Source organism: Macaca mulatta, chromosome 7, assembly GCF_049350105.2.
Source record: "Macaca mulatta isolate MMU2019108-1 chromosome 7, T2T-MMU8v2.0, whole genome shotgun sequence".
Lineage (NCBI taxonomy): Eukaryota > Metazoa > Chordata > Mammalia > Primates > Cercopithecidae > Macaca > Macaca mulatta.
This window is the reverse complement of record NC_133412.1, coordinates 142,262,336-142,276,042: the sequence shown is the minus strand read 5'-3', so window position 1 is coordinate 142,276,042 and position 13,707 is coordinate 142,262,336. Positions and strand designations below refer to the sequence as shown.

General features: G+C 40.3%; 1 protein-coding gene and 1 pseudogene across 17 annotated transcripts in view; one reads left to right on the top strand and one right to left on the bottom strand.

The window, feature by feature from the left end:
* DCAF5 (DDB1 and CUL4 associated factor 5) overlaps positions 1–13,707 on the top strand; it is a 101,283-nt gene that overhangs the window by 54,361 nt on the left and 33,215 nt on the right. For 16 of the 17 annotated variants that reach the window (XM_015143949.3, XM_015143947.3, XM_077938474.1 and 13 more), the window contains 1 exon segment: positions 4,252–4,465. In XM_015143949.3, the coding sequence (XP_014999435.1) occupies positions 4,252–4,465 (214 nt within the window). 17 annotated transcript variants of the gene reach the window in all.
* On the bottom strand, positions 10,672–12,784 carry LOC712223 (ATP-dependent RNA helicase DDX18 pseudogene; annotated as a pseudogene).

The window sequence follows — 13,707 nt, the reverse complement described above, 5'->3', positions numbered from 1 at the left end:
CTTGCTTTTCCCTCTCTGCTTGTGGTATGACACCAGCTCTGATGTCTGTGAGTTAGGACAGTAGTGCCTTGACTCCAAGTATTCCACCGGTCTTATAGAACTTTTACATGCAAACAATGAGGAAATTCATGCCAGTGGCCTTTGGAAAATCTTGTTGGCACCACCAGGTGTACCGTATGGATTAATCATGGATTTATAGTAATCTAGGTCCACAGAGCCTGATCTTGGAAGCTTTTTCAATTCCCTGTGTTGTGCTAGAAGTGATACTCTCAATCACTTTCCCTGGAAACAGCCTTGGCCTGTTTCTCTTGTGTTCCAAGTCTTGCCTTGGTCAAGGACTTTTTTAAATGTTCTTTTTACCCCACCAGAGCAATAAAGAAGTCCAATTGAGTGGACTTAAAAAAAAAAAAAAAAACAACCAACCCCGCAGGAGAGAGCTTGTGAGGGACATTTTCCTGATGTTCTGAGGCGTTCTTGCTTTTCGCCCTGGGTCTTTTGGATCACCTTGGATCACCTTCTACCCTGTTCTTGTTGTGTTTTATAGCAAATCCTTGGATGAAGATAGGTTGGGATAGATGTATTTCATTAATTTTTCTTATAAAGATATTTTTATTTGAACTCGTTAACATGTTTTGCTAGTTCTTGCAATATATTGCTCATCTCATTTGAATGTATTGGTAGCCACTTCTCTGAAGGAGTAGAGACAGTGGCATTTTCATTATCAAGATAAGTGTCCAGAAAGCAAGTCAGGATTGAGGCATTCTTGTTTGTATAGAGGCACCCCTATTTCTTTAAGAGAAAATGAGAAATTAATTCTTCAGGGAATGTGTTGAGGACAGGAATAGAACTCCAATCTGAAAAGGAATTGGAGATCCTTCCGCAAACAGACATGATAATAATCCAGTGGGTGATGAAATCAATTTAGATGGTCACAAGTACTTCTTAAATAAAAAGTACACAATAGAGGCCAGGCACGGTGGCTCACACCTGTAATCCCGGCACTTTGGGAGACCGAGGCAGGCAGATCACGAGGTCAGGAGATCGAGACCATCCTGACTAACACGGTGAAAAAGTGCCTTATGATATGGTTAGCTTTTCATTGACTTTGATAATTTATCTTTTGTCCACCTTGTTTTCTCTCTACCCCCAACCCCACAAATTCCAAAATGGAATCATGTTTCTCACAGTGTGGTTTGAAAGTCACCTGTATTACAATTAACTGGTGTTGCTGGTAAAATTCAGATACCTGGGCCCACTTTCCAGATTGAATTAGAATATTGTGGGGGGCAGGGGGTGGGAATTCTGAGAATCTACGTTTTTTAAAGTCCTTGATGATTTTTCATGCATCTTACACTTGAAGCCAGAATCTTTGACATCATCTTTGTATCTTGACTATGAGGGCAAACTGCTTCCAAGCTCTGCCTTTCTAGCAAACCAGATCATCCTTATCATTCTCACCAGGAGTGGCCAGCTGCAGACCCCTGCTGATAAATTACAGCAGGTAATGTATGATAATGTAATGATAATGTAACTTACTTTCTGGATTTCAGGTGTCATTCCATCCCTCTGGAAGGAATGGAATTTTGTGACAAAACATGAAGTTTTCAGTGTTGGTGGCTGCTGCTCTTTAAATAGCACCCCTGAACAATCTAGGAGCAAGATTCCTCTGTACTTTCTTTGTGTGAGAGGTTAGAGTTCCCTGCCCAGAAGCATAGGCAAGAGAAAAGTTAGTTACTATCCTGGAGCCCACAACCTAATTCCTGTAGTGTAATCAGACTGCAGATGGTGGGTCAGGGAGCTTGGGTGGAGTTGGGATGGTCCATATGCCATCCTGGGCAGATTCCTCTACAGGCCTGACTAGGCTGGGCAGAGGAAGTTCCTGATAACAGATGGAATGGGTATTTGCCAGAGGCTCTAGCTTTCCTCTCAAGGATGCCTGAGCTGCTGCAAACCCCTGCTGCTATGGCTGGTGAGGCTGGCCAAGTCTCTTTCTGTTGACTCTTGTTTCCACCCCCAACTCCTAGTCAGTCCTACAAATGCTGGTTTATTTGCACACTCCATGCTGATTTTGGATTGAAAGCCTCTCATTGTTTTTGAGTTCAGTGTTTAGATAACACCACATGCCTATCGCAGCCAGGGCACCCTGTAAAGGAAATGCCTGGTCTCTAACAGTCCTGTCATTCATTTTATGTATGTGAGTGAGTGTGGTCTGTGTTTCGGACCATTATAAGAGCATTTCTCTGCAGGGATTACTACTTGGGGCCTGCAGGGATACGGGGCCCCTCCTTGATGTCTGGAATTCTAGGGGTGGTTTTCTAAGTCTTCCCTCTTTCCTTTCATTCCAATCCTAACAGGGTTACAGGTTGTTTTGCCCAAGGCTTGTTTCCACACATAGCTGCAGTACCAGAGCATTCCTTCCTTTGGTGAGAAGACTGCTTTGGGGGACACAGGACTGACTGGGGCTGGTGTTGGTACAGGCTGTTTTTGTGACCAAGCTAGGTTGGCAGCTGCCTCTGTACTGTGGTTTCAGGGCTTCCCTTCCCATAGGATAGGATAGCTCTTTTCTTGTCCACTTAATTTTCCCCACCATTCTCTTGGCAAAAAAAGAAAATATGTTATCTTCATTCAGTATTAACTTTCTTCTGGTAATATATAGCTCTTTTTTCATTTGGTACAATGCAATTAAAACTTCTTTAAAATGTTTCAAATAAATCTGTTAGGCTCTAATTTAGTTGTCTTGAGGCCCTTTTCAGGTCTGTGATTCTCTAGAATTTATAAACTTTTTTCTCTAAATCTACTGGGATCACTACCTATCCATGACAGTAATGTCTGCATGAGACAGAGTGAGTTCTAATGTGGCACTTGTTCTACAGTGTCCCCAACATATATACTTAACTTCACTTTCCTACCAGTAATTCAGTGCTCCAAAAATTAACCCAAAATACAAAAGAAAACTTGGTTTTGACATGGACTATGAGCATTCATCTCTCTGTAATAAAATAGTGATCCTGACTGCCTGAAAGATCGCACTTACCACTCCCCACAACCTTTAAAAGTTAGTACTGTATATACTTGTTAATGTTCATGGCCATCCTGGTTCACTGTAATATTGAAAGTACGTTCTGAGTCATCAAAAGAAATTATTTAGAACCATACTGTGTGAAACTTTTTAAAAAATGTGAATCTTATGAAACTATGGAAGAATATTAGGTGAACCAGAACATAGTACTCTTTAGTGAAGCTAGATAAATGAAGTTCTATGTATTAACCAAAGTATGTTTTAACGCTACATATCAATTTGTGGGGAATTGTAAGGAAAACAAGTCATTTTCCTTTTCTAATTGTTGCACTCCTTGCTCTGCATTTAAATTTAAGAATTGTCTTTAATACTTATTCTCTAATCATGCTATATAGAATATAAAAATTCTCCATGAACAGATTAAAAATTCAAAATAAAGTAATAAAATGATTATGATTGAAAAATTATCCATTATAAACAATAAAGTTTCTATTGTTCATTTTTTTTAGACAGGGTCTTGTTCTCTCACCCAGGCTGGAGTGCAGTGGCGTGACCATGGCTCACTGCAGCTTCAGCCCCCTAGGCTCAAGTGACACTCCCTCCTCAGCCTCCTGAGCAGCTGGGACTACAGGCACATGCCACCATGCCTGGCTAATTTTTTTATTTTTTTGTAGAGACAAAGTCTCATTATGTTGCCAGGGCTGGTCTCAAACTCTTGGGCTCAAGTGATCCTCCTGCCTCAGACTCCCAAAGTGCTGGGATTATAGGCATGAACCACTGTACCCAGCCTATTGTTTTTGCTGATGGTTCTTGTATCTCTAATATGAAGGATGAATATATTGCTTAAACACCATCCGTGACTACCCAGTTAGAGTGGATGCAACCCACTTCTCAGGGTCTTGACGGGTATGTTTTCAGTTGTGCAGTTAGCTTGGGTAAACAAAATCATTATTTTAATATGTCTCTTCTTTCAAGATGTTCGTTATCCTTTTCTTGTAAATTTACTGGTAATTCATCTTTTGGAGACTGAGAAAGAGAACTGACAATTGAAGTAAATTGTTTTAAAGTAACCAAGGAAGCGTTGCTACCCTCATTTTTCTAGCCACTGCATAGAAATATCCTTTTGCTGAAATTCAGCTGTACAAGCTTGACAGGAGGTCCTAGGCAAATGTGTTTTTCAGATTCTTGTCTGGTCTATCTCATGCCTGATTTCTGTGCCTTGTGCCTTCCAGTTCTCTCCTGCGCTATGGTGGAAACCTGTCCCTCCAAAGTGCCATGAGTGTACGATTCAACAGCAACGGGACGCAGCTCTTGGCCCTGAGGCGGCGCCTGCCCCCTGTGCTCTATGACATCCATTCCCGCCTGCCTGTGTTTCAGTTTGACAATCAGGGTTACTTCAATTCATGCACCATGAAAAGCTGCTGTTTTGCAGGAGATCGTGACCAGGTAAGTGCTGTCTGCCTCCTGCATCTAACACTCATGCTTTTCTCTCTGATTGTTCTTTCTATACTAGTCTTTATTTCTCATTAGCATTATGTCAGGTAGAAACAATTAAGGGGAAATAGTGAGTGCCTGACTTAATAATAGTGAGGTGTTCTGACTTAATAATAGTGAGTTTCTTCATCAAGGCTGCCACTGGGTATATACAAGGCACACACCATAAACCAAGGCTGGCCACGATATGGTTCTGAGCCACCTAGCTCTGCCAAGTTTGTGAACAGATTTTAAGATTCTAAGAATGTGCCATTTCAGAAGAAAGGAGGGAATCCATGGAAAATTAGCCTGCTGGGGAGAGAGACATTAAAAAAAAGAAACCAATAAAACACAATGATGAATGAAACACCCTAAGTACCATCCAAAAGACATGTATCTTGAATGGCCTCTTGGGATGGCATCTTTTTGTTGGATGAAATGGGGTAAGCAGCTTTGTTTGAGAGGGAGCCAGATGCTGACTCTTTTTCTTTTTACTGCCAGCATCACAACTGGAAATGGAGAGCCCAAGCTGTGAGTTTCCAGCCTTTTCTCAGTCTCACTAGGAATGGAGATGCTGATGTTGACTTAAAGCTGGCAGCTTAAGAATACACTTGGCATTCTTGCACCTTTCTGTCTTGGCCATAGAAGTTCTGAATTGTCAGTGACCAGTTGGGCTGGTCTGGGTCACAAGCCAAGGAAAGACAAATGCGAAGAAAGACAAATCTAAGGAAAGGTTGATCAAATAAACAAACAGGATTTTTTATTCTCAAGCACAACAAATCTTATTGCTACTTCACATATAGATTGGGAAAAAGAAAAACCTTAGTCTCTTGCTAATGCTTAGTGTTCTTATCTTTGGGTCAATGAACTATGTCAAATTTTGAGTTAACAATTCTTATATGTTGTACCCCACCTCTTTAGAGCTATTTTTGGCATAAAAGAAATATAAAAGAGGCATAAAAGAAAAATTTCTTTGAGAAACTGGCAAAACCTTGCTTTTTGAAGTAAAAGCTAGGATTTTTCTCCCTAGATGGGGGTTGCTGGAGTCTTTCCTAATGTCATAGTTTAAGGATTAGTAGATGTAGTAGGAACCGAATAAATGCCTGTTGAATTGTCTTGCGTGTAGATAGATGAGAATGTTCTTTTAAGTTTTCTGAACTAGAGATTTCCCCTCTTTATATAAATAGAGACCATATATCCAAATTCAGAATTTATACTCATGTTGGAGTCTTAGGGCCTACTTAGCTGAGATCCATACTGGAGACCACTAGGTGGCCTCACTGATGTCTCCTTGGGGAGGCCACAGTACCTGAATGACTTAATTTGTATATGCCTGTATGGCACTGCAGGGAATTTGTTTCTTGGGTGGGAAGAAACAGTTTCTAGAGGCGATCAGACTCACGATAGAACAGATATGCAGAATGGTTGATTTAGCTTTGTCTGGCTGTGGAAATGACAATCACATCTCTCCCTCTCTTCCTTTTTTCCTTCCTTCTTCTTTGCTTTTGTTGATTTTCCATATTTTATCAACAACTTATGCATGTAATTCTTGTTTTGTTGAATAATAGAACATGCAGTGAAGATGATATTCATAGTTTATTAGGCTTTATTTCCAAAAACTAGAGGCTGAGGGAAAGGTGATTTTCTTCAGGTTGTATTTAGCAGCCAAAGCCTGTCTTCATGGACCTTAGAAGACCCAGAACAAAGACCTCTAGCCAACATGTAAGCACCTAGACCATGGTTTCCCATCCTTATCATTGTTAACATTTTGGCTAGATAGTTCTTTGTTGTGTGGGGCTGTCCTATGCATTATGAGATGGTTAGCAGTATCCCTAGCCTGTCTCTACTAGATGCCAGTAATATCATCCTAAGTTATCCTCCAGGCAACCAAAAATGTCTCCGGACATTGTCCCCTGGGGGGAAAATTGCCCCTGGTTGAGAACCTGTGATCTGGATTATAATTACCTATTTTGCTCAGAGGCATTGGGGCAGGTATTGTCATAGGCAGAGCCACAGAAGGTATTTTGTGATAGTCCTAGGTATATACATCAAATATATCATTGTTTCTGCCTTTCAGTTTATATATAATCATAAAAATATTGAATGGCTTTTGATTTTTCTCTATTTAGATTTGACTAATTTATTATTTGTGACTTATGTCCTGTGGGAAGAGTTTATGGGTATTTTATTCTCTCTGACAAACAAGACTTCTTTTTGGCTGGGATAAGTGGTTTTTCTTGAAAGAAGATGCGAAGTCATTGAATCTAACTTTGGATCAGTTAACAGAGTTAAAGTCTTAAAAGTCTGTTCATATTCCCAAAATAGTTAGAGGTATATAAAATACAGAGATTTGTGCTTGGCTTTTTTGTTGACTCCTTAGGGACTAAGAAATGTGGCTAATTCATCAATGTCTTGTCTCCAAATCCTGGCACACAGTGAGAACACAATAAAAATTTGTTGAAGTAAATATTGAATACTTTTGTCAATGTGTGGTATTTAGCTTTGTGGGCCTAAGTCTTCTCTAACTGTAAATCAGGATTGATAAGTATGATTTTTCCTGTTCAACTTCCAGGGGCCTGGAAAGATGGATGAATTAAATAATTCATCCAATTAGGAGGATGAATTAAATAATGGATTTATAGTGAAACTAATCTGCTGAACTTATAGTTTTTTCAAGTGTTGAACAAGAGGTCAGTCTTACTGTCCCAGTCCTAGAACATGTCTCAAAGGTGATTTTTAGACTCTGACTTTCCACACTCAGGGATAAGGCAGCAGTTGTCACAGTTGCAGTATGACCTGCACGACTGACATGTATATTGTTTGATGAGTCTAGACAGAATCTTGTTTTCTGCTTTCAATTTCCAAAGCCTGCCTTTTCCTTATATTGGGCTTTATATTTGACCTCATTCCTGTATGCTCTGAGAACACCCACAGCCTGAGGCTCTGTGTTCTGGAACTCTTCATTTAGTCATAGGCTGGGTAACCATCCCAGACAGGAATCTGAGAATTTCCATAATAGGAATGAACGTGGATAAGAAAAGCAGTAAGAGATCCTATTTATCTGAGACAGTCATCTGGCTTTTAATTATGAGATTATTCAGTCCATACAGATGGACCCAGATATTGTTCAGAGTATGTGTACTTCTTTTTAAACTATCATTAGTCTCAAAATAAAATTAATGTTTCAAGAAATTAGACTTGTGGAATAAAGTGTGAAATATCTAGGCCTCCTTTGTGTCTCCCTAATGCTCACTGCCACCCCTGTAGATGAATTCTAATTATAGAGCTATTAGAGATCATATTGTACAAACCTTTTCTTTTACAGATGAGTAAACTGAGTCTCAGAGAGGTCACAAGTCACAACACATGTAAGTTTGTAGGCAAACCAGGGCTAGAACCCAGATTTTTGGGCTCTCAGTAGAGACCCCTTTTCGCTGTACAAATGATCACAACTTGTTGCAGACAGGAGCAAGACAGGCAGCAAAAAATAAGTGAATTGGGCTGGGAGTAAACATTAAAGAGTGGTGGGGACTATGGAGAGCCCACATCCCATCTAAATGGGTCAACTTCTACATAGCTTTAGCCCATTGTTGCCAGGGTTTCTGATTTTTTTCAAGAGAAGACAGAAATAAGGATTTTTACGTGAGGTCTCTTGGTTTTAAAATATTACAACAAATTCATGCTTTATTGTATAGATGAAACAAATCTGTACACCATACCTATTCTGCTGTAGATCCACCAGTTTGAAACCTTTGTGCTTCATTCAGCAAGACATTTTTTCTCATGTTTAGTGCCATGGACTGTCACTAACTCACCGAGACAAGTTCCTTTTTCCTGCTTCCTACCGAAGGCTTCCTAACTTCATGTCTTTTTTCTCGCTCCATCTTTTAAATTATGAGAGCATATATTTACTGAGCATTTACTGTGTGCCTGATGCTCTGATAGATACATTCACATAACATTGCCAGATGGTACCCTCTTTGAGATTTGCACTCAAAGCCCTGTATACAATCTGTCTTCCCCCCCTTTTGGCTACAAATACATAGTTTGTTTCTTTCTAGTGTATTATAATTATTCAAGTTTGATAACTTCTAGCATCAGATCAGGTGACCATAGTGACATCAAGTTGGCTGGGTATCAACAGAAGCAATTAGCCTTAACTAAAGGCTTACATTTTTTTATTTTATTTTATTTTATTTTATTTTATTTTTTTAAAGCAAGCCTACCTTCTAGTCTTGCAATATAGTGGGAAATCTTGCAGTAAAACAGCATTCCTTTCCTTGGAGGCTGCCTGAGCCCAAAGGTGGTTCTTGCTTTCACTTCCTACTTGGATTTTTGTTTTGTTTTCTCCTGGAAGCCTGACTGGGTACATTCTGTCTTCTAAGCTTCATACACTTCTCTACATACTCAGTGAGCCAGTCTCTTAATAGGGTTAAAAAAGAATGCCAGTGTTCTACCTGCTGGCTTTTCTGGCATGCACGTATAAGACAGCACTTGGCTCTTGTTCCTTCTCTTTCACAATTCCTTAAATGGCTCTTGTCCTAGATTGTGAGTCCAGTAGAATGGCTGAGGCTTCTGGTAAGCAAGTCTTTCAGGCTAGCAGGCTTGTTTGCCTGGAAATGGACAGTTTGATCATTTAAAATATTTCTTGCTTTAGTCTCATATGATGCCTGGTCTAATAGTCCCTACATCTTGCTGAAAGTAGGATGTACACGAAAGGAGAAAGTATAGTAAGATTTTCTTGAAACGACTGAGCACTGGAGTACCTGAGCACTAGGATCTCTTATACTGGTCTTTTGAACTTGATAGATGGCAAAGCCCCAAAAATCGTGATCATGAAATCATCTTGTCCCATCCCCTGGAGGAAAGAGCTGACTTGTACCCTATGAGTCCAACAAAACGGCCTTGGATAAATGGCCTCCCTCAGACATTACATCACCACTCAACCTCTCTGTGTTGATATTATATGGGTATAGCCGAGGTGTGGAATGCACCAGTAAGTACTCTGTAGGCCAGAGAGGCCCTGTAAAGTTATAACTTTGCCTTTTTTTTTTTTTTTTTTTTAATAACTCCATGCACCCCTGATTAAGCCCACTTTTGGGCCTGGCATGCCATATGTTCTCCTTTATCTGAGATAAAGATATACTTTTAATGAGGGAAATTCAACCCTTGGTTTCTATCCTTTGATTTGTTGTGATTTTAGGCTACTCTTTTTTTTTTTTTTTCATCTCCTTGCCATTTATATCTTACATATTTTTAGCCCTTTAACTTGTAAAGCATGTTCACATCCACTGTTATATTTTTTGTTGTTGTTGTTTGTTTGTTTGTTTTTAGACGGAATCTTGCTCTGTCACCCAGACTGGAGTGCAGTGGCTCCACCTAGGCTCACCGCAACCTCCGCCTCCCAGGTTCAAGCAATTCTCGTGCCTCAGCCTCCGGAGTAAATGGAATTACAGGCACATGCCACCATGCCTGGCTAATTTTTTGTGTTTTTAGTAGAAACGGGGTTTCACCATGTTGGCCAGACTGGTCTCGAACACCTGACCTCAAGTGATCCACCCGCCTCAGCCTCCCAAAGTGCTGGGACTACAGGCATGAACCACAACACCCAGCCCACTATTATATTTGAATGCTCCCAGCAACCTTTGGGTGCAATTGGACAGGTTTTATCCTCACATGAAACTGAGGCCGACAGTAGTGTGAAACGGCAAATTGAATTGTTAGCAAAACCAGGACTAGACTCAGTTTCTTGTTTTTGACTGTACCCTCTTGCTCATAGGCATGCTGCCCGCTGTGTTATAGAGATCAAGCAATGATATGATCTGGTGAGGAAGAACTGAACACAGAATGTGGCAGAAGAATTCCTTGTATGTCTTGTTTAGAGAGTGAATGTTTTAGGAAACTTTTTTTGAGGAAGAGGGCAGACTTTCTGTTTTGTAAAGAGAAGGTAGAGGGAATATAACTTTTTTTTAAAAGGTGCAAAAATAATTAAAACAGTAACATACATTTGTGTGTATGAGGGAGGGATATTTAAAATTAAAATATTATGTCGTCACAAGAAAGACCAGATATTCCTTACTCTGCCCTTGGGCAACCAAGAAAATTAAAGCCTGTTTTATATCCCAAAAATAAAAGAGAAACTTGATAGAAGTAACAGTGCTCAGTGCTTGCAACCAAAGTCAATTTATACTCTTGTTAGATGAGTCCAAATTCTAAAGGCTACAAAAATCCTATTAAATCAAGGGGGGAAAAGAATCATTTTAAGACAAAGTTATTCAAGATGAAAGAAAGGCATATCTTCAGTGAGAGAACTGCCTACTGTTGGATACTTTCTTGCTAATGTGTTTAAAGATTTTGGACTTCTCAACTTTCTTGGTTTTCTGGTAGCCAAATCCACCACTGCCTACTCGCTTTTTCTGCTCGCCTTCATTGCTGTTGACATTCAGATCAGCAAAGGGAGGCACCTTGAAACCAAATGATAGAGTAACTTGAGGCAAATTGAAGTTATTAACATTAAAGATCTGTTTCAGAGAATGGGAATCATAGGCTTGTATGTATGATTTTTATGTTTCCTGGGCTGACTTGTGAAGAAAGTAGTTCTTTTCAAGCTGAGACTGAATGTCAGAAATTTTAGACCAGGAAAAGTCAAATTCACTTGACGGAACCTTGGATTGTTTCAAGTAGTGAAGAAAGCCCAATTCTTCTGGGTGCAAAATGAGCAAGGCATGCCCTCTCCCATTTAGGCCTCTGGCTGTTCTACCCACATGGTGAATATTATTCCTTAGAGTCATCCAGAGGGTCATACTGAACAATCCAATCGACTTCAGTAATGTCCAGTCCTCTTGCTGTCACATCTGTACACAATAGTGTTCCCGAATCTGCATTGCAGAACTGGAAGAATGTGGTTGTATGCTTATTTTGCTTTTGCTTTCCATGAATGGCCAAGATGGGCAAATCAATGTAGTTCAGCAACTCATAGTGGTATTTCACGGACATACAAGATGAAAAGAAGGCCATCAGCTTATTTTTTTTTTGGTTCTTCTTAAGGAATGTAAAGAGCAGAAGGAATCTCTTTTCAGAAGGACAAACAACATATCCCTGCTCAAGACCATCCACTGTTGCATTAGCTGTGTTATCAACACCAGCATACAATGGCTCCTTTTTCAGAGAAATCCTTGCCAGGCATTCAACTTTTTGAGTTTGGGTGGCAGAAATAAGCATCGTCTGTCTACGTGTTGGCAAAAGTTTAATAATTTGCTTTAATTCCTCTTCAAACTCAACATCCAAGATACGATCAGCTTCATCGACGACCAGACACTTCAGATTTTTATACATAAACCCTGGGATATTCTGCATATGGTTCAGCAGATGGCCTGGTGTGACCACAAGGATGTTGATCCCGTTAGCAAGTTTCTATGCTTCAGCAGGTCTGTTACTGCCACCCATTATCAACCCATAGGTATGCACGTGGTGAGTCATTAGCTCCTTAAGAACACCAAAAGTTGGCATGGCTAGTTCTCTAGTAGATGAGAGAATAAGGACCCCCATTCTCTCCATTCCTGGGCATGAACTTAAATTTAACAATGAGTTCAGCTGCAGGGATGAGAAAAGCCGGGGGTTTACCACTGACGGTTTTTGTAGCTGCAAGAAGATCCATGCCTTCCAGAAGTGGTCTGATACTTTTATGCTGAATTTCAGTCATGTTTGTAAAACCCATTTCTTTTGTTGCCTTCAGAGTATTTTCATTGACAAGATTAATAGAGAAGCAAATGAAATATCCTCAAAAGCTCCTGTCAGTCCCAGGGGCAGACTGGGCACCTCACTGTCATCTTCATCATTATCTGGCTTCTCCACATTATTTTCTGTTTCTTTAGGAGTCTTGGCACTTTCTTCTTCAGATTCCTCTTTGTTTTCAGTTTTTGCTTTTTTTGTATCCGGTCCAGCATTATTCACCATTTTTCTGTTTTTCTTTTTTGATTCTGAATTAGGAGACTGCATTGCTGCTTCTCCATTGGTTAATACAGTGGATTTCAGGGGAGATGTTTTAACTTTTATATTTTCCACTGCTTCTTGAGACACGTCTCCATTTTGAGCATCTGATAAGCCCACGTTCATAGAATGTTTTGATTTTTTAACCTTTCCACCTCCCATTGTTTCTTCAGACACATCTCTAATTTGAGTTTCTGACAGGGTCAGATTTGAGGCCCCCTGAAACTTTAGGTTCCGCTGCCGCAATTTGAAGTTCCACTTCTCGATCTTCTTGCGTAGGAGTTTCATCGGCAGGTGAGACATGCTGTCCAAGTAGTGTCTAGACCATGGTGCTACACAGTACAGCTACTCAGTTCCAGAATACAACTTTATTAAATCAGCCGTTTATAACTCTTTTTGAATCCTGTACCTTTTTGAAACTCTAAAAACTATAAACAGTCATCTCTGAAAAATGTACACATCTACATTGTTTTCCATATAATAATAAAGTGTTTATGGAACTCTTGAAACCTAGAGGCTCAGGTATTATCAATCCTGGATTAAGATTTTACCTTTGGGGGCTGGGCGCGGTGGCTCAAGCCTGTAATCCCAGCACTTTGGGAGGCCGAGACGGGCGGATCATAAGGTCAGGAGATTGAGACCATCCTGGCTAACATGGTGAAACCCCGTCTCTACTAAAAAAATACAAAAAACTAGCCGGGCGAGGTGGCGGACGCCTGTAGTCCCAGCTACTCGGGAGGCTGAGGCAGGAGAATGGCGTGAACCCAGGAGGTGGAGCTTGCATTGAGCTGAGATCCGGCCACTGCACTCCAGCTTGGGTGACAGAGCGAGACTCCGTCTCAAAAAAAAAAAAAAAAAAAAAGATTTTACCTTTGGGTTATGTTGTCTTTTAGTCCGTTTACTGATGCAACTTTAGAACTTAGAAGCTTAAAAGGTTTTGGAGTATGTGAGGCCTGCTAGGTATGGTCTGGTTTATAATCGTTCAGGAACACAAGGTGACCTGGATTCTTCTTAGGAACAAGTGGAATTGATGTGATCTGGTGACAGGACATGGCAGTTCTTTAATGCATGGCTCCTGGCTAAGAGTCTGGGCCCCACTAGGAAATCCTTGGTAGATGTTAATGAAGAGGAACAGAGTATAACCTGTCTCATCCTCCTTAGAGATTTTACTTTTAGTAGAAGAGCTTTGCCTCTTTTTGAGGTATCTTCAAGCTTTGGAGAAAAAA